Consider the following 21,792-nt stretch of genomic DNA (forward strand, 5'->3'; position numbering starts at 1 on the left):
CCTCTAGTACTCATTCATATGCCAAAATAGAGAAGGTAAGGTCTAACGATCAAATTAAAACCACTGTTTTTGTTAAAACTCTGCTAGAAAAGCTTTAGGCTCGTAGTCATAAAAAGATGTCATGAAAATAAATCCAACATGTATTAGCTGGGCAGTAAAGAGGTTTCTCTCCATCAAAATACATTCTCACTCCTGAGATATGAACAGTCACCCTCGTAGAACTATTATGCAATTGGAGGTCATATAACTAACCTAGATGGCTCTTGGTGGGTTTCATATAAAATACAAACCTATATTATCCTTTAACAAACACCAATATCAGCATCTGTAACAGCATCTCTTCCTCCCTCTCCCTCTCTCTCTCTCTCTCTCTTTCTCAGCTCACAATAATATTTGCCCTTTGGATTGCCGTAGTAGTATTTCTACTTCCCAATAATTAATGTAACTAAATTTAGAAAAAATATAGATGTAAAGGAGAGCTATCTTAATTCAGAGCAATCCTGTAACAGTATGGGTGATCTCTCACCGTATTATTGCAGACTGCTACATCAATTATCTTTCCCAGTAAGCTCTCAAGGTCTATCTGGTATGTATTTCTAGAGATTCTAAAAATCTCTAAATTTCTAGAGGTTAGTACTATAGAACATTATTCTGGTCCTCAAGTGCAAGGATAAATTTTGTGGCATTTTTACAGAGATTACTATAGACCAAATCTAAGATTGGACTTTGGTCTATAAAAAGGGAAAACAAAACAACAACAAAAAAAGTGCACTAACAGATTGGGCCAGAAAGAAGGAGGCTGTTTTATAAAGGTCAATTTTTAAACCCCTCCTACAGAAGATGATCTATGCAAAATATATCCACAATATATTCCAAAGCATAATGTCACCGGATAAACCTAAGGAGTGGAACATATGGGGGAATATGAAAAAGAAGGTACTAAAGTCTGAAAACAAGCAGGTTGGTAAGCTCATTAGCTTGGGTGGAATTTTAAAATCTTCACGTGAACGAATATATAAATCAAAATATACACATGCACTCACAGTCATGCGCACTGTGTATTCACACATGGCACGCTCACCCTGTACGTTATAATCGTCCACCCTGGAACAGTGACATTCCATTCTCTTTATAAATGTCAAAGCGCCCTCTGCTGGCCAACCTGCGGTACTTGCATTTTCTAGTTTCATAACAGGGAGATCAACAAAGGATGATAAAAGAAATTTGGGGGATTTTCTGTGGAACTCTGCATAAAAGTAAGTTCATTCCAAATACAGTAAATTTTATTATTTCATTTTGAACCTCATTTGCTTTATTTTTTATTTTATATATGTCATTAATTCCTAAAATAGTATATTAAAAAGGTCAATGTAAAAGAACCACTCACTTGTTTTAACAAAGCAACAGTAGCAGACAATTAAAAATGATTGCATAACCAATTTTACTGTGAGCCTATAGAATTAGCATAAACCAGATAACTGTGTATTTGCTATAATTAAAATACTTTTAATAGAAGAAAATGAATGTGGGCATTGTGCCCCTCTGATGTTTTCTAGGGAAGTGTGGTCTAGAGAAACACCAAAGTTTTCCAATAATTTCTTGTTAGAAAATGACCAGTGACCTCAGAAAGCAGAATTATTACATCCAGCATTAAAATTCTATGAATAGTCCGAGAACTATTCAAATATCCTTTAGAAATGGTTGTATTAGTGTGGAAAAAGCAAATTTAAAAAATGGGGTATACCTTAATTATTAACCACTTTTTAAGGGAAGAAGTTGAAAGGAGAAAGGAAGAAGAAATGCCAGCCTCCGATGTGGAGGCATGACAAAATCCCTGTCCAGAACTGCCCACTAGGGAATTCTCATCTATCACCCCAGGCTGAAGGAGAGATTAAATTTGGTGATTAAATCACTGATTTAATCACTGAAGGAGTGATTAGAATTGGTTTCAGGGTGGGCCACTATTACTAATACTAGTGTGTCTTACCTGTCAGGTGTGTTAAGGAGTAAAAAAGGCTAAAAACAATATATAAAGAATCTTTGCATTAAAACTATAAATAATTAACATTTGTATCCACAAAGACTATTTTGCACTGAAAAACAATATTTTAGAAACTGATTTGGAAATAAAAATTAGAGAAGTCTTAATTTAAAATTAGAAATAATTCAAGTCACATTTTTTTGCCTATGAAAATTCATATTTATAGAATGTGTGTAGCTTAAGTAATAAGTTTCTTTCAATGCTACCTTGGTAACTGTATTTGAAATCTTAACCCAATGTACTGAAATTCAAAATAAAGATTATATATTGTCAATATCATTAAGATACACACAAAAAATTATGCAAATAAATATTACAGATTGTTGAATATTGTCTTATTTATTTTGATTGTTAATCCTGCAAAAGAATGCCAACGTAGGCAAAATCCTTCTACAGTTAATTTTGCAACAAAAACTTCAGTTCGAAGAACTACAGTAACTTCTTTGGGTTAATGATACTTTACAAGTCATTTATATGGGCAATTCTTAGTTCTGAAGAGCAGCAAGAAAAGAAATGAATACCTGGGATGACCCACAACATCTATCAGAAGCAGAGGCAAAGGCCTAAAGCAAAAGCACTCCATTTTCATAAATCAGTTACCCTTTCTTACTGCTCTGGAAAGGACCAGAATGCATTGGACGAACCTGTTCTCAAATCCACATGAGAAGTCCAGACACCACAAGAATCTTACAGACCAGAAGATTGTTAAAGTCTGTGAATTGGATGGAGTCCTCAGATTACTGTACAGTTTGTTGTACTCTCACATGATCTCAGACTAGTACACATTTTAATAGTCTGTACTTCTCTTTCACAGCACTTACTGTGCAGCTATATAGTGACTACCGTTTGACGTGCCCATCATTTGAAAGCTCCATGGGAGCAGAAGCCACATCTGGTTTACTCCACGACAATATTTACAGTGCTGAACACTGAACAGTGCATGCCTGGCGCACGATAGGAGTTTAATAAGATTCGTTAAATGAAAGGAAGGGAGGGAGGGGACCCCAAGAGGGAAAAACAAACCCCTTTCTGTCCCTTAAGGCCATTATTAAGATCCAGATTTTTTTCACTTGATGCAGCTTTAAGTTTTATATCAAATAGTAAGAAAACAGATTTTTTAAAAAAGGTTTTGTCTTTAATTTTGTCCTTGTTGAGACTCAGAATGCTCCACAGATAAATAAACTACAGGCTGACAAGATGCATTAGGTTGGCAACCTTGGATGAAAAACCTTCATTTGAGATGCAGGATCAATTCCCAGCCTCAGTCCTGGCTTCAATTCTTTCTAGTGCGAATTTAGAAAATAGCCAGTAACCCACAGAGATGTCAGGTAGCCTACCAAGGAAGTTTTTTAAAACGTGAAAAACCCACATTCAGGTAGTAGTTTTGGCATTCCTACGCAATCATGATTTCTGAAAGAAAGCGCAGCTGCTCAAAGGAAAAGAAAAAAAAAAGGTCCTGTAGAATTCAGGTTTAAAAGCTTTGCTATTCTGTACAGTAAACCTCGTTACTGAAAGTGTAGTCCAAGACCAGCAGTAGCAGCATCACCTGGGAGCAAGTGAGAAAGGCAGAATCTCAGGTTCCATACAGAGCCTACTGAATCAAAAGCTGCATATCAGTAAGACCTCCTCTTCCAGGTGACTCATAAGCACATTAAAGCTTCAGAAGTATTCCACTAAAAAAACAAACACCTTAAACAAGGCAATAGCAGGCAAACTATAAAAAATCTTGATACTATTTTATGACAAAAGATTGCTATCCTGTATATTTAGCTAATTCACATAAACCAGCAAGAAGAATATAAAATACCCTAATAGAAAAATAGGCAATTAGCAACAACAAAAAGAATGAACTTGTAAAAACATTTTTCATTAGAAAAAAATTCAAATTCAAGTAGTAAAATACCAAATTGGCAAAGTTTAAAAATAACATTACCCACTCTTATAGAATAGACTTCAGGGCAGTAAGTACTCTGCTATACTGTTAGAACACATGTAATTTGGTACAAGTTCCTGGAGTGAAATATAACATTAAGTATCAAATGTCTGAAAACTGTAGAAATCATTGATCCAGAAATTTCAATTATGTAATATGTTTTTAAGCATTAAACTGGGTGGGGTAGGAATGGATTGGGAGTTTGGGGTTAGCAGATGCAAACTATTATATAGAGGATGGATAAACAACAAGGTCCTACTGTGTAGCACAAAGAACTATAGTCAATATCCTGTTATAAACCATAATAGAAAGGAATGTGAAAAAACATGTATATATATAACTGAATTACATTGCTGTACAGCAGAAATTAACACAACATTGTAAATCAACTATACTTTAATAAAATAAATTTTAAAAATTAAAAATAAATTTAAAAAGAATTAAACAGACATAAATATGAACAGAGTTATGCAGCATTATTCATGATGTAGAAATTTGGAAACATCCTACATGTTCAACAGTTGGGTAATTAATCATAAAGCATCCAATGGATGGAATTATTATTCAATTGTTAAAAACCATGCTGTAGAAGAATATCTAATGAATACAGGAGAAACGCCACTATATATAAACATCCAGGTATGTAAAAAAACGGGATACCCAAATGTGAAGAGTAATATATCTTACTGTAAAAGTGTGTGTGACTTTTTCTTTGTAGGTTTCTATGTTTTCCAAATTTCCTGCAATGCAGCTATATTACTTTTCTGAGTCGAAAATAGTATACTTTGTAATAGTGTGATGGAGTCAGCTCATACTGGCGCACAAGAACAATTGTTAAATTTTCTAGAATTTCATGAGCCAGTTGTTAATGTTAAATGCAGGCAATTTAAAAAATTATATTATATGGACTTACTAAAAACATTATATTAAAACAAAGGTAAAGAATACTTAAAACTCATCATTTTCTAATCATTTTACTAGATTTTACAATCATCAATGATGTTGAGGCTATTTAAGCCTATTGTCTCTGTATAATGGAAACGGCAAATAGTGGTGTGCTACTACTGCACATCTATTCCTGACTTAGTGTTCGGTGACATTATGTGGGCACTTGAAAGTAGCCTTAGTGGGAGTATTTACACCATGAAGATTGGCATATGCTACAAATCAGGGCTTTTTTCTTTTCCCCAGAGAGCCACTTGGTAAACATTTACCAGCACACCAGACTTCAACCAGACTATTTCTACTGAAAAATGAATGTGGCCATTTGGGGGACAGAGGGAAGGAGAGAAGGATTCTCCTATTATGAGCAAATTAGGGAGGGGAAATAATTAAATTAGTTTGATTCTTCCAGTGCTGTTTCATATCAAAACGGTGGACATGGTGGATCTAGTACCCATACCAATTAGTTACTGAAATTCAAACCAACTCCTGTTTAGCACCCATTCATCTTCTTTTCTAAAGCCTTGGTTTTGGTCTCTATAACCCAGTCGAACCTCTCTGCGACATGCCAGTCTGTCAAAAAGGGAAAACGTAATGGCCTCATTTAATTCTCAGAAATTTGGATGAGTCAAACTAATTCATGGGGACTTCCCTGGTGGTCCAGTGGGTAAGACTCCGTGCTCCCAACGCAGGGGCCTGGGTTCGACCTCTGGTCGGGGAACTAGATCCCGCATGCTGCAACTAAGAGTTCACATGCCGCAACTAAGAAGCCCACATGCCACAACTAAGAAGTCGCATGCCACAACTAAAAATCTCACATGCTGTAACGAAGATCCCACGTGCCGCAGCTAAGACCCGGTGCAGCCAAAATAGATAAATAAATAAATAAATCTTTTTAAAAAAACCCCACTAATTCATGTATTTGAAAGTATTTCGAAAATCATGAAATGCAGGACATGCTTATGATATTTATCACATGACAAGGACCATGGATATCTTATAAAATAAAATTAGAACCCAGTGTGTTCATGTTCATAACATATTAATATTGCATTAGTTTTAAAACATTTTTAGACACAAAGAGAAATTATTTTCATTTAATCTCCTCCAGAAATATTATTTTAACACAAATACTCACAAAACCCCAAAGCCCAAAATTTCTCCCTCTGTTTAATAGATCCTAATGTCATCAATGCAGCAACTGACTTTTCCCAGAAGTAGTTAATTAGTGCATGTAAAAGTATGTGTGTGTCCCAAGTACCTGAAGCTACAGAAGAATCTGCAAAAGATGCTTCCGATGAATTATTCTCTCTGTCCCAGGCCTCCAGACTGGGCTGATCTGTGACTAAAAGGAGGGGCTCTTTGACTTCAGGACCATCTTCTGGTGATAAATTCTCAGACTCTGTGAATAAAAGTATTAGAATGTAAACAGTAGTGCCATGCAAGTTTTTATACAGTATACATAACTGTCATTGTTATTTTGAAAACAGAATAGGGGTTCCTAATAGAGATTAACCTGAATATACTTAAATACTTTGAAATTCTAAACAGAATGTAAATTGGATTGCAATGCAAGTTTTTATACAATATAAAGAGCTGTTATTTTTATTTTGAAAACCAAGTGGGGTCCCTAGTAGAGATCTGCCTAAATATACTACAATACTTTGACATTTTGTAAGGCTTGGAACATGTTTTTATGTTGTGACAAAGTATTTTTATTTCTAATATGAACACAGTGAGTAATTCTTTTGTGATGACTAAATTTTATCTAAAAAGCCAACATAATAAGTATTATGCTAATCATAAGTGTGACGATTTCCTATCTGACCATCAACTTTAGGAAGTAAGCCACTTGTTCAATGATACAAAGTCACATGTAAGGCTGCATTAATGCAAATGCAAATTTGGTGGTAGTTTTTCTTCAGCTTGTGCTCTTGCCTTTTTGTTCTCTCACTGCGTGTTCTACACGAGATGTACATATGCTTTAATGTCAGCCTACATTCATGTATTCTGAATTTCTGGAGATTTTTTAGAAATTTAATGAAATATTCTGAATCCTTCCTGTCTCCTTCCCACCATTTCTTCCACCTGACCTTTTTTTTTCCTTCAGCCAACATGTATTGAGTGTTCTCTTAAGGACTTTTGAAAGAAAGTTACAAAGAAAGGCAAGAGTTTCTGCCCTTCTGAAGTACAATGTGTCAGAGACTGATGCCATAAAGAAAATTTCTTAAAGTATCATTTTCGATTAACCCATTTTAAAGAATAAGGAGAAAATGTGTGCTGTGTATGGAGAATTTCCTGAAGAAAACTGTTCTGACTTTGGAGTTTGTCTTTAGACAAGATGATTTTATAATGTTTGTAGGTACATATTAAGTATGTTTGGGGTTTATAGTAATAATAGTCAATTTATTTTGTGCTTTACAAATGTTAAATCTTTTAATCTTCAAAATAATCCTGGGTAATCAGTAATATTATTATCACCATTTCACAGAGGAGTAAACCGAGGCACAGAGAGGGCAAGTACCTGGTGAAAGTCACACATCCAGAGACATGAAGGAGCCAGGACTCAGTAAGTGTCAGGATCCAGAGCCCAGGCTCCTGTGTTAGTCAGCATGGGCCAACATGATAAAGTACCATAGACTGAGTGACTTAAGTCACAGAAAAGTATTTTCTCACAGTTCTAGAAACAGGAAGTCCATGGTCAATGTGCCAGCAGGTTGGTGTCTGGTGAGAGCATGTTCCTGAGGTTGCAGAATGTCACCTTCTCACTGTGTACTCACATGGTGGGGAGAGAGAGAGAGACAGAGATCTGTCTTCCTCTTCTTATAAGGCCTCGGTCCTATCAGACTGGGACTCAACCTTTGGATCTCATTTAACCTTAATTACCTCCTAAAGACCTAGCTCCAGATACAGTCACATTGGGGGTTAAGGCTTCAATATATGAATTTGGTGGCAGGGGGGCTCGATTCCATCCACAGCAGCTCCTACCACAGCTAACTTTGAATAATGACAGCTAACTTTGTTCTGGGCATCAAGACCTGCTAGAAAAATGATTAGATTCCCTTAATAATATGTACAGTTTAGCAAACAATATTTAAATTCCTGACTCCCCTGATTGGATTTTCAGGGGAGGACATGAGAACTAAGCCCTACTTAATTGGAATGAGTTGGTCAGGAGCACGAAGTAAGCCCTACTTATTTGGAATGAGTTGGTCAGGAGCACCCTGACTGCTGGTAGGGGTAGTGAGAGTGTAAGGATGCTGAGTCCCAGAAGGGGATTGCATCTTCCATCCAACCTTCAAAAGAAGCTTAGAAATCCCTTTCTACTGGGCTCCCTGTCTTTGTAAGAGCCCACATATCTGGGGCAACATCCATCATCACCCACTTTGGTTGAAAGAAGGAAAAGCCCCAAATGTAAGAGGATCCTGTCAGGGGACCAGGGAGGGCGAAAAGAATGATGGATAATTGGTGCCACTTTTTTCTTTTCAGAAGGCCTTTATCCCTTTTATAAAGTGTTTGGCCTTGGCCAGCCGATATTATATGCACAGGCTAGGAGAGTCTGGATAAACTAGTCCCCAGGCCATTCTGAAACAGACATGTAAAGACTTAATCATAATACAAAGTTACGGCATATAATAAGGAAAGTAAAGAGGGAGGCATGTGAATATTAGATAAGGTATGTGATGAGGTGTGTTATTATACAGGTATTACGTGTATATACTTTACCTAGGATTGCTATCGTTCAAAGCATTAGAATTTGAAAAATCACATTAGCTTCCAACAAGGCACCTTGTAAAGTGGAACTTAAAAATATCTTAGAAAGAAATATGTTGTATGTAACTTGTTGCTCCGCTCCCCCCCCCACAAAAAAAAGACAGAAATATGGCGAGATGTTGTCTATGTCAGGAGAAGCTAGAAGACACTTAGAGTTGATCTTCTAGACTTTTTCCTAAACTAGTACGCAACCGTAAAATGGGTAAGTACCCTCTACTTTGGGGCATGGATATAACAAGGTCTTTTGTGATCTGCAAGTCTGCTCTTTTTAATATCCCTTAATACACTGAGGCCAAAATTTCCCAGGGAACAAAAAAATTGAGACGGTAGCCATTTCCCTTTGAAGTTCAAGTCCTAGGGTGTTTGTCATGGATGGAAATGGTCCCACGAGGTCTTGAAAGGGAACCCATCATGAGAGGGTGTGATCTGCACTGGGGTCCAGCTCATCCTTGAGGTATGTAGGAGAAATTTGGCCCCATTATTTTATGTAAGTTTGGCCTGAAGTCCCTTTAGAATTAGCAAACTGGCATTAGAGTTACATTGTGGAAATAATAGCTGGGCCATAATATATAAATGCAAAAGAACCCATAATCTTGATGTTGCAAGCAAGTGGCACCACTGAGCCCACTCCAGAGAACTGAAGCAAAATCAAGGTGCTTCTATTCAGAGGGATTTTTAAAAAATACAGTTACACTTTGCTGTGGAAATAGAAACAATGACAGTAGAAACTGGGGGACCTGCTAGTGGACAGATCATGGAATTACTGCTTGGCTTTTGAAAGCTGGATTAACCACATTTGGCTGAATAAATCCCCCTCAAATCCCTAGATAATCTCAAAAAGAAGGGGAGCCTCTTGAGCTTTTCACTTTGTGGCCATCTCAAACATATGACACCATAAGGAATTTGCTTTGGGCTTAAGCAAGAAGACCTTCCCTAAACATGGATTAGACGTCACTCCCCGTGATTCATTTACACACAGGTCCATTAATACTATTTTGTAATTCTTCTGGGCTTTTCAATATTTCATAGTAAAAATATTTGTGTGTGTTTGTGTTTGTCTCTCTATATATGTACATATACACACACATATGTACACACTGTTGTGTGTATGTGTATATATACACTAGATATATATACACACAGATATATATGTGTATATATATCTGTGTGTATTTCTAACCATTGAGCAAAATTAAGCTATTTCATAAATAATACAGCATAAAATCATGATATGCTGTTTACTCTAATAATTTAGTAACTATCTTTTTTTCTTTTGCATAAGTAACTTAGAAAATTGTTCACTGTGTTTCTTATTCCATTAGGAAGTGTGGTTTATGGGAATGGGGACTTTGTATGTCTCATTTAAATCCATATCCCCAGCACCTAGAACAGTGTCTGGCACATTGTTTGTACTCATTACATGTTGATTGAATGACTGACTGAATAAAAGAAGTGAAGTAAGCTTGAAATGATTATAATCATTTAAATTATATATAATTGTGAACAAATTATACCAATTATAAATTGGTAATCATTCATTACCAATTAAACTTCAATTTGTCTTACATATGATATTTTTAAAAGCATAGGATACATACTCTGTAAAGAAAAATAAGACGGCAGATTATATTAGATTTACAAATGATATATGTGAAAGAGCTCTAAAATGTTATTTTTATTATTATAATTGAATACTTTTAAAAACTCACAGAAAGTAACACTGTGATATGTTAGCAATTACAGACCTTTTATCAAATGTTTAATAAATTCCTTAAAAATTTATATAAATGCCCAGAAGACTATGCAGCAGTTGTAATAACCACTAAAATATTTCCTTCCAATTTATTTGTCTAGGCAATGTTAAAATTATCTTGATAAAAATCTCAGATAATCACTTTGTTTCCAAAATAAGATGGGAAATGGAAAACATGTTGGACAAGGAGTCAGCTGCCAATATTCCAGCCCACCTTGCTGAGTGCTGTGGTCTTTGGAAGGTTCATCTTTTCCCAAGCAGCAGTTTCCTCATTTGTAAAAAGAAGAAAACGTATCTCTCAAAATCGCTTGAAATTTTGATTCTAAATACCCTAGTATTTGGCACTGTGTCTACAGGCTTCATTAAACTCTCAGTCACTAGGCGAAACGCACAAACCCTTCCCTTGAAGAATGAGCAATACCTTCATTGCTTTCATTGCAATCGGCGCCTGTTAACTCCTGGGCAAGCGCATAGTTTCCTGTTTGCCTCAGAACAGTCAGAAACGTAGAAAACCAGTTTTCTTTCTGCACGATCCTTTTCAGTAGCTCTCTTACCCCTGCTTCATTTCCATTATTTTCTGCAGCAGAAACCTGTTTTAAGAGAAAAGTAGAATTAAAGAAGTCCAACTATCGTATGAATAAATTTAAACAGGAACTAGCCTTTAGAAAAATTGAACAATTAAGCATATGTATAAAGGCTCATATTCAAATACTAAAGAAAACAGCAATACCGCTTACAGAAATTTTGGATTCTAGGGGGAAAAAAATCCCTGGGCCAATCCCCCTTTTAAATATACACTATTTTTTTAAGCTATTGAGATATTCAAAGCTGACACTTAGGAAACAGATGTTTTACCTCCGCCATTCTGAGTAAGGGGTGCAAAAGAAGGCGTCTTTAATCTCTAGCCATGTTATGTCTATTTGCATCAATTTCTTTCTGTATATCTAGGGCTTGCTATTTCTTTTCAACTCATGGAGTCTATAAATAGGAAATCAAACATTTCTTATCCGACCTCTCTTTCTTCACTATTACCATTATGGAATAAGTAATTACTATCAGAGATTTATATTCTTTAATATTTGTATTATTTATTACTGTTATAATACATTTTTAAAAAAATTTGTATTTACTTAATATTAGAAGACAAATTTATTTCTATATTCCTTGTTTTAAGTATTGGGCAGAAGCATCTCTATATCCATTCATTACTATTTTTAACCTTCATTTAATTTCTCCTTTAGATTAATCTAGTAAATCTTTTTAAATGCCAATCATTTGTGTAATCAATATTACAGTGCATCTCCCCAGTTCTTAATACAGCACCAGACATTTGGAGAAAAGATCACATTTAGACCAGAAAGAAATTAGGCAGGACACCATCACCTTGCTGGGCCATTAGGCAAGCCACTTCCTCTCCAGACCTCAGTTTCTACATGTGTAAAATGAAGCAACTGAAATGAAATTACAGCGTTTGTCCGTCCTAGCTGCACGTTAGAATCACCTGAGGAGCTTTAGAAAATACTGATGTCTGAAATCTACCCCCAGAGATTCTGATTTGTCCATGGGGGGAAACCAGAAATTTTTTTCAAAAGCACCTCTTGATTCTAATCAGCAGCTGAGGTAAGAAGTACTAACTTGGGGCTTCCCTGGTGGCGCAGTGGTTGAGAGTCTGCCTGCCAATGCAGGGGACACGGGTTCGAGTCCTGGTCTGGGAAGATCCCACGTGCCGCGGAGCAGCTGGGCCCGTGAGCCACAATTACTGAGCCTGCGCGTCTGGAGCCTGTGCTCCGCACGCAACAAGAGAGGCCGCGATAGTGAGAGGCCCGCGCAACGCGATGAAGAGTGGTCCCCGCTTGCCACAACTAGAGAAAGCCCTCGCACAGAAACGAAGACCCAATACAGCAATCAATCAATCAATCAATCAATAAGAACGTGAATTTCTTTAAAAAAAAAAAAAAAAGTACTAACTTACGTACTCTCAAAGGTCTTTCTCAACATTTGCCCATCTTCTACATGTATAATATGGACTATTCAGCTAGAATAATTGTTTCCTATGAATTTGTGTATTTTCTAGTCCTATAAATATATCCAATAACCATTTAATTTCAGGAATTCACATTTTTGGAACAATGTCTGGTACAAATTCAGCGTTTATTATTATGATGACTGGGAAAAGCATCTATCTTTACAAATATTTCACCAGCAGACACTACTTAGTACAAGATTATACCACATGATTTCTACCCAAAGGATATGTTCGTTTCATTAGCTAATAGATAATTATGTTATTATAAATGTTTTGCATATATCAACCCAACAACTCTGAAGAAGATACCGATATTAACCCATTTTACAGATCAGAAATCCAAGGCTCAGAGAAGTCCAGTTACCTCCCTAAGGCCACAAAGCTAGTAAATGGCAGAGGTAGAATTAGATCCCAGGCATTGGCTCCAGAGGCTGAATACTGCCTTACTGAGCTACAATTATAGCTGGTAATTGTCTCCAATTTTAAGTTCATTTTCTGACAAGAAGTGAGTGGTTAAAATGACTACTTGACTTAATAAAATTTAGTCGATTTCAGTCCATCTCTCCCCACAGAATTTCTAAGCAGATTCTTGCTCATTTCCTACTTTTCTCTAATTTTGTTAATTTTCTAATGGAAATTCTTTGTCTTCTCTGATGTTTGTAACATCTCTATTATTATCTGCTAATTTAAGCAGTAGTCTCTAAAGATGCTAAATGAGACTGGTTTGAGCACCTTATTTTAACTCAAACATTTCCATTTTTAATTTTCTCAGCCTTTTATCAGCTTTAAACTCATTCCACAGAAGTAGTAATCAGAAAGCATTTCTCTAAAATGAACAAGTGAAGCACTGTAATAAATACTTATACTTAAAAACCTAAGCATATTATATCCACTAAATTTTCTTTGACTATTAACCAGTTAGTCGATCTTTACTGTAGATTTGTATTTGTCAAGCTTGTTTTGTCCTTACTGAGCTCAGGCATTTGAGAATCATTATGCCATTATTTCCTGCAAGTATTTTTATTATTTGAATGTGGAACTACATATAACACTTGTGCAATTTTAGCAATGTCATCAAGATTCTGAATTTTTAAGAAATCTTCCTAGTTTGGGTGCTAGAAAGTACATCAATTCCCTTTAAAGCAATCACACCATGTTTTTTACTTAATCTGTTCTCCTATATATAAGATCCCAATATATACACTTGATTACTGAAATTCTTGAGAAATGAATATTTAGACTTGAGCCTGAAACAGGACATATAATGATTCCCACTCATGTTCCTTCCCCACTGAATGTATTCTCTGAATATGAAGTTAAAAATGTCTATGGATACATTGTTAACTAATTTATAGAGTGTAAAATAAATATGAATTTGTGGGTAATACAGTTCAATACAGTTCAATTTCATGTCCTGAATTCTTTGATCTATGTTTTTTCTAACAGAAATCAGTAGAGAAACCAATGATATTTCGTTTAAGCACTGGCTTGCCAACACAATTGTAAAGTTAGATAAAAATGCTTTCTCCCCCCTCAGAACAACCTTAGATAGCTATTTAAATATAATGGTGACTTTTTTTTTTTTTAATGGTGACTTTTTAATATAGCAGAGCTCAACCCTCAGTACCAGTAAATCAGGAAGCAAAACTCTTATGTTAAAAACAAAGAATTTTTAAAGAACAAGTTCCCTCCAAAAGTTAATGTCTTTCTGAATGACTATGTATTGTCACAATGACATAACTAATTTCTTATTTGTACTTTTTGTTGCTAATAAAATTCTTACCCATCCTAATTTACCTGACATTACAATGAGCTAGAAGGAGATTAACTCTAATACTCAACTTCATGTAGATGGAACTGGAGGGTTTCTAGCTGGACTGGTGATATTATCTGAGGTTCTACTGTGTAAATGAAAGGTACAGAGGGTCTTCTAGGACTATAGATGTTTGATGCTTTGAACTGGGCAGGGCTGAAACATGCAGCTTACTTAAGCTGTTCAAATTGATATTAAGACACTATGGAGGGGCTTCCCTGGTGGCGCAGTGGTTAAGAATCCGCCTGCCAATGCAGGCAACACGGGTTCGAGCCCTGGTCCGGGAAGATCCCACATGCCGCGGAGGAACTAAGCCCGTGTGCCACAACTACTGAGCCTGCACTCTAGAGCCCATGAGCCACAACTACTGAGCTCGCGTGCCACAACTACTGAAGCTGGCGTACCTAGAGCCCTTGCTCTGCAACAAAAAGAGAAGCCACTGCAGTGAGAAGCCCGCGCACCGCAACGAAGAGCAGGCCCCGCCCGCGGCAACTAGAGAATGCCCGCGCAGCAACGAAGACCCAACGCAGCCAAAAATGAATAAATAAATAAATAAATTTTTTAAAAAGACACTATAGAAATGTTTATATGATCCACGGTTCACGGCTGTCTAAGTCATGGACGTGCTACGATGTCACTTAGCATCTTAAATAGAAGCAGGCCAGTACAGGGACACCCCCTTACTGTTAGGGACCATTCTATTATAATGATCGATAAAGTGATTCTTGTATTTATTGCTGAGTCCTCAGTGTTTGCAATAGTGCCTCACATATACTAGACCTTCTTTAATTATTTGTTAGAAGAATGAACACTGATCAACACCGCATCGTAAACTCCATGAAAGCACAGACAGTATTTGTGTTATTCTCCAATCATTGCAGCACTAGCATGGTGTCTGGCGCAAGGTGCCGCTCCATAAATTTAAACTGAATGAATGAATAATCAGTCAATTAAATAAATTTCTTTGGGTACCTACTGGTCACAGAACTAAATCTAGGATCATTTTTTTAGATGTGCTTATGTAAGAGGGGCAGGGATTGGGAGGTGGAGGTAAGAATCCAAGACCAAGTAGAAAGTGTCAACTGGAAAACAGGAAAAGCATTAAAATAAAATGTTTTTTAGAAGTTCTGATTTCTTAGTTAAATGCTATTTTAAGGTGTCAAAAAAGCAGATTTGGAGATCTTATATTCATCATCCACCCATCCATTCCCCAATGCCTGGCAAGGCAATTCATTACTCCAAGTGTTTTCATTTCTTATTCCAGACAATTCCTTGGAAATAAATCCAATCAATCAAAACTTATTAAGCACCAATATTATACTTGGTCCTAACTGGGTTCTGGTTTCATCCTTAGATGAAAAACATTGTTTCTTCCTCAAATCACAGTTTAATCCAGGGACTTTAGGAGGCAGATCTCAATTTCAACATGGGGTATTTACCTAAATCCCTGAAACTTTAAATTCACAAGGAAATGTGACCAAATAAATAATAGAAGTCATCATCATAACCAAACAGCTCTTTCTTATTTATAAAGCTTTTTCATAAACACTACTTCTCACTCATGTTCAATAAAATACTGTGAATGAGAGAGGAAATTATTATTATGTCCATTTTCATGGGTACACTTAGGATCAGGAAACAAATAATTTGGTCCAAAGTAACACAGATGGTAAGAAACAGAGATAGATCTCAAATCCAGGTCTTGCCATTCCAAATTCCCATGGTTTCCCCACTACACTTTGCTGTAATACGATAAACATTCCTCAAGGACCCCATATCAACATGTTGTGGATTCTTCTAAACCTAGTGGTGCCTTTCCATCATCCTCCATTGATTCCTTTTGAGACTGATGGTACCTGTAAAATGACGTGTACAAAAACTATTCCAAAATTTCACACAGACACTATTGCTCCTTTGAAAGCCTCAGATACATAGCTCCCCTAGCTTTCAGGGCCTCCTTTGAAATATGACTCTGAGGGAGAATTTGGGTTGCTTTGGCCTTAACTGTTACCACTACACAAATGTCCCTTTACTCTATATCTTCTTTGTGTCAAATCCCTTGCATTCCTGCTAGCTGCCTCCAAGCTTGCCAGAATCAAGAACTTGGATAAAAACTAGCTGGCAGAAATTCAATCCAGGCAAGACAAAAGTGATGCTGATAGGCAGACATATTTAGAGTAAATAAGGAGAAGTGCTGTTTCGCTGGCAATCGGGACATCGTACCCACCAAACATAAACAGCTTTGTGGTGTTACTGGACTCTGTTGCTTCTGGACTTCCTAACAGCTACTGTGGCTGGAAATGCCATCTTCCATCTCCAGCTGGCTTGAAGGCTGCATACTGTCTTCCAAATTAAGTTTCTGCCACAGTGATGTACACATTTGTCATATCCAGCTGGACTACTATAATGCGTTCTAGCTGGTTCTCAATACACAAAACTACATAAACGTTACCGACAACAGTGTAAAGTAATTTACTAGTTGGGAAAACCAGTCATCAAAATTAGATGCATGCTTGGGTCTTTGGACAGGCCCTATGGCTGTCAAGTGGACAAAGGAGCATTAACTTTAGTCACTAAAGACCAACTCACATCATAGGCTGATAGGAGTCCCATGCCCAAAACTTTGTAACAAGGATACAAACAGTTGATGAATTAAAAAGAAAGAGAGAAGGAAAGTGTCAAAAATCATAGCATGTTAGACTTTGACCTCCAAAATGGGTTTATTTGCCTACGTGCCTTTCAAAATAAGACTTTTGACGCACACCCTGAATAAGTCAGATTTAAATAGGTAAGCATTTCTATACTCCACAGTACATCCTCACTCATTGAGAAACAATGAACAATAAAACATTAAGTGTAAAGTCACCTGTAAAATTCATCCTGTCAAAATGCCATGTAAAAAAATCCACTATTCTTTTATTAATATGGAAAACTGCAACTAGCAACATATTTTTTCAGTTAATTATCTCCAATTTTTGATTCCCAGAGAGTTGAAACTTTGAGTAAAGAAAAAAAAAAATGTGTGTGTCTGTGTGTGTGTACTATGTAGTTTCCCCATTTGGACCAAAATTAAATGGTATAGTGCATAATATAGGCCAGAAATTGGCAAATTTTTTGTTTAAAGCCCAGATAATAAATATTTTAGGCTTTGTGGGCTATACGTCTCTGTTCAAATGCTCTTAAAGCGCAAGAGCAATCATAGCACGTAAATGAATGAGCATGGCTGTGTTCCAATAAAACTTTCTTTATGAACTGAAAATTTAAACACCATTCTGAGCTTTCGGGCTGGATTTAGCCCATGGATCATGGTTTGCTGGTCCCTGTTCTATGGAACTTTATAAAATAAGACATAAAATTTCACACCATCAGGAACTAAATCCCTTGCTCTGCTAATGTCTTCCGGGGAGAACTTGGGCAAGTTATTTAAACTGCCTCAGTTTTCTCATCTGTAAAACGGCACAGTTAATAACATAAAAATCCTCAATAGATTATTGCGAGCATGAACTCTGATAATACATTTTGCAAATGATACTAATTGCACACAGTAAGTGTTTAATAAATGTTGTCTATTAGCATACATTATTATTCTAGAGTTAACTCCTCTTTAGTTTATTTCAGTGAAAGAATTAGAAAAATAGCCGTTTTCAAAATTATGTTTTTAAAAGCCTAGATATTCTCTTCTCAAGGAGGGATCCAAATTTACCAAAAGATATCAAAGAACATCTGGAATGGGGCAAATGGAGGAACAACCCCGAGTTGCAATACCTGTATCTGCCTAAAAGTCCAGCTCCATTTGAACTGACACCTACCCGATTTCTGTCTTCAACTGTCAGCAGCTCCTCCTCCACACATGTATCCAAGACATCTGTAACCAGAAGCTTGTCCACCAGTGTGGGCTGAAGGAGGTTCAGCAACTGGAGACACTCATCGTGAGCATTCTCAAAGGATGGAGAGGGCAAGTCGGTGAGCTCAGGGTTCACGTAGCGGGCGGCTAAGGGGTTGCCTGCTAGCCTGAGGGCGTCCACAAACATCCTAGCCCAGCCGAGGGGCCAGACCCCTTTCTCCAAGGTGTTCAGAAGCAGATCAGCTGCCTGCATGTTCCCAGTGGTGGCGGCCGTCCTCTGAATCTGCTCTTTCACCTCTGCAGGTAGAAAGGTCAGGTAGTCCAATACTGGCTCTACCTGGATGTACATTTTCACTCGGGCCCTGAAACACGAAATGAGATAGCAGAAATTCTTGTCTGCGGAATACCCATCCGACGACATCTTTCCTTCTCAGAGGCGGGAGAAGATTCTCCCCAATAGACGGACAAGTTGCTGTTCTCAGCTCAGCGGATGAGATGTGTGTCCCGCTGCTTTGGAGCTGCAGGGTCTTCAGCGATGCTCCTGACAACGACGGGGTTGCCTGCACGACGCCCAGGCGGGCGCGCGAGGGCGCGGTCGCACCTGGGCAGGTGGGCAGGTAGGCAGAACGCGGCGGCGGCGGACGTTCGCCGGGGCCGGGGACCGGTGCGCCTCGTCTGCGCACTGGGGTGGAAGCTTCGGGGCCAGCTTTCCGCCAGGCAGTTATATAGTTTGCCTGACTTCGGTTTCTGTTTCGATTCCCTTCTTCAAGACTTTCCACACGTAATCCGCCGGGCGGGGAGTGTCTGGTCTGGGAGGAGCCACCCTTTGGTCGGTTTCGGTACGCACAGTCCTTCGGTCACGGGCCCTGCGGGAAAAAGAAAAGGAAAGGGAATTCTCTCTTCCAGCGAGTAAGACAGCAGCGCTCCAGCAATGCCAGCGGGTATTTCGTCTACCTTGCCAGGGTTCGCCCTTAAAATTCAGACTTCTTTCCCGGGGCCGTCTCGCATCACCCCTTGTCAGCTAAGATGTGGAGGGGGTGAAAGCGCGTGACTGGGGGCTTCCCAGCCCAGAGGGAAAGAGAAACTGCCACAGACCCTGATGTCAACAGCAAGGTGTTAGCGTTGGCTGGTGAATGCAGGCAGCCCCTGGCCGCGCCTGAGTGGTAAGATTACAGGGGACAGGCAGAGAGATGAAGCTAAGAAGACATCTTTTCAGAGATGTGTTAAGCCCAGAACCCCAGGATGAAGTGACCTCTGTACCCTTTCCAGAACAAACCTGCCCTTCTGTGGGTCCCCAAGAAGTAACTCTGGGAATTAGTGGGTGGGTATGCAAAAGAGCAAGTAATGATAAACAATTAACTTTATTGCCTCATGCATAGATAGTAGTATTTATTTGGCTTTGACCAAGGCCTGGTGACAGACGCTGAAGGACTTGAACCACCAACTCAGCTTAAGAGGAAGCCAAGACTGAAGGTTTCCCACCTCCCAGTATGTAAGTTCCCCATATTCTTTAATATACAACTTTCCTTTAATAAAACAAAACAAAATCCCCAACAACTTATTTTTGATGTAGCTGCCATTCTTTTCTTGGATTCAATACAGCGAGTTTTGGCTGAAGCAGCTAGGAACTTAATTAGCAACTAATGTACCAACTTGTAGTAAACATCAACATTTGTCTATGTCATGAGGGAAAAGAAAAGACACCCACACTGAAAAGTGGCAGCTTTGGTTCAGTACAGAAGCCACATAAATGTGAGTCCTTCACGTTGCTACTCATGCAGGTGTTCTGCAGCCCTGGATGACTGTGGGTGGTAGTTTATCTGCTTCATAATGAGAACCTCATGGTCCAGAAGTATATGGAGGAGGAAGGGGTCATTTAGGCTATCAAAAAGATATATTTAGGAAAAGGAATCTGCTAGCAATGCACATTCAATGAAGTTTGGATAGGCCAGGGAAGCTTGGTGGAGTTTTGGACTGGATAAGTGAAACACAGAATCTTTGTATTTACCGGAGGCATAGAAAATACCCAATTGAGTACTTTATAGCTGTCGTCTTATATTATTTGCTAATTATATTATGTAGCTAAGCCTTTTTTCTTCCCCAAGGATTGTAAGCTGCTTGAAGAAAGGACATATTTACACAGGACCAGTACAATACTCTACAAATAGTAGGCCCTTGCTGATTTTCCCCCTGAATGGAAATTGTATTTGCCTTGACCCAGCAGCTGGCTTAATGTCAAACACACAGTGAAAGTTGTCGAAATGAAATAGAACCTTGGCCTTGCAGGTGAGCCTGATTTATGCTATTCTTTGCTGTCTCTTCATAAAATATTACCATATCTTTATTTACTTTGGAGAGTTTATCTTGTAGGTAGAAGATAACCACATTAGACATTTCTACAGAAGTATTCAAATTATCAATTTTAGTTATGTGTCTACACAGATATCTGTTAGGGCTATGAAAGTCCCCCTCACCCCCTCAGGTGCTGGCAGGTTTTATTCAGTATGTTAAAGCAAAAACAAACAAACAAACAAACCAAAAAACATTCTGTCCCCTGTTACTCATCCGTCCGTCCTTTAGTTTCAAACATTGGGGAATAAAAAGGGGTTGCTGATTAAATATGGGGAAATAATGACATCTTCTTAACGCCACAGAATTGCTGTCCTGGTGAAAGAGGGTCAAAAGTGGAAGTTTAAATGTTTGGTATTTAGAGTATATCATTCATTCATTCATTCAATCACTTAAAAAATTGTTATTAAGAACCTACTATGTGGGGCTTCCCTGGTGGCACTTAAGAATCCACCTGCCAATGCAGGGGACACGGGTTCGAGCCCTGGTCCGGGAAGATCCCACATGCCGCGGAGCAACTAAGCCCGTGTGCCACAACTACTGAGCCTGCGCTCTAGAGCCCACGAGCCACGACTACTGAGCCTGGGTGCCACAACTACTGAAGCCTGCGCGCCTAGAGCCCGTGCTCCACAACAAGAGAAGCCACCGCAATGAGATGCCCTCGCACTGCAACGAAGAGTAGCCCCCGCTCACCGCAACTAGAGAAAGCCCGCTCGCACAGCAACGAAGACCCAAAGCAGCCAAAAAATAAATTAACTAAGTAAATCTATTTTTTTTAAAAAAAAGAACCTACTATGTGACCAGTGTTGCTGTAGGGGCAGTTTATAAAACTAAACAAAGTTCCTACTTTTATGGGTCTGACATTCTAATGGGAGTGGGAAGACAGAAAATAAATAATAACTAGAAAATATACAGTGTGCCAGGTGAGGATAAGTGCTATGAGGACTATGGTAAGATCTAGCTAATAATGCACACTGCAGTTTCACTGGTTGATTTTCCATATAGATGCCCTCTCCTGACCCTCACCGTTAGCATCACATAATACTCATCAATAAAAATTATCAATACATATTTACTTTCAGGTAAGAGTCACTTTGCTGGATGAAGATTGAGTGAGGAGGACTGATCCTGAGGGAAAATAGAAACCTCTTTTTTTTTAGGAATCTACCATAGTCTTGATAGGGCCACTGCTGGAGGAAAGAAGTTGAGGAAAAAGAAAGCCAATCTCTCAAAATGTATCCTTTTTCTTCATCTATATTTTTGCACCATGGTTTAGTTTATTTTCTTCTTTTTGTTTTAATAGGGGTTTCCTCTGTC

General features: G+C 38.1%; 1 protein-coding gene across 2 annotated transcripts in view; it reads right to left on the reverse strand.

Moving 5' to 3' along the window:
* Positions 1-18,857, reverse strand: part of IFIH1 (interferon induced with helicase C domain 1) — an 84,905-nt gene extending 66,048 nt beyond the window's left edge. For both annotated transcript variants that reach the window (XM_061200756.1, XM_061200747.1), the window contains exons 1-3: positions 18,092-18,857; positions 10,865-11,033; positions 6,178-6,318 (exon numbers count right to left, since the gene is read on the reverse strand). In XM_061200756.1, coding sequence (XP_061056739.1) covers positions 6,178-6,318; positions 10,865-11,033; positions 18,092-18,547 — 766 coding nt within the window. In that variant the 5' untranslated portion in view covers positions 18,548-18,857. The remainder of the gene's footprint in view (positions 1-6,177; positions 6,319-10,864; positions 11,034-18,091) is intronic.
* Positions 18,858-21,792: the final 2,935 nt, after the last annotated feature.

Source organism: Eubalaena glacialis, chromosome 1, assembly GCF_028564815.1.
Source record: "Eubalaena glacialis isolate mEubGla1 chromosome 1, mEubGla1.1.hap2.+ XY, whole genome shotgun sequence".
In the NCBI taxonomy this organism is placed as follows: Eukaryota; Metazoa; Chordata; class Mammalia; order Artiodactyla; family Balaenidae; genus Eubalaena; species Eubalaena glacialis.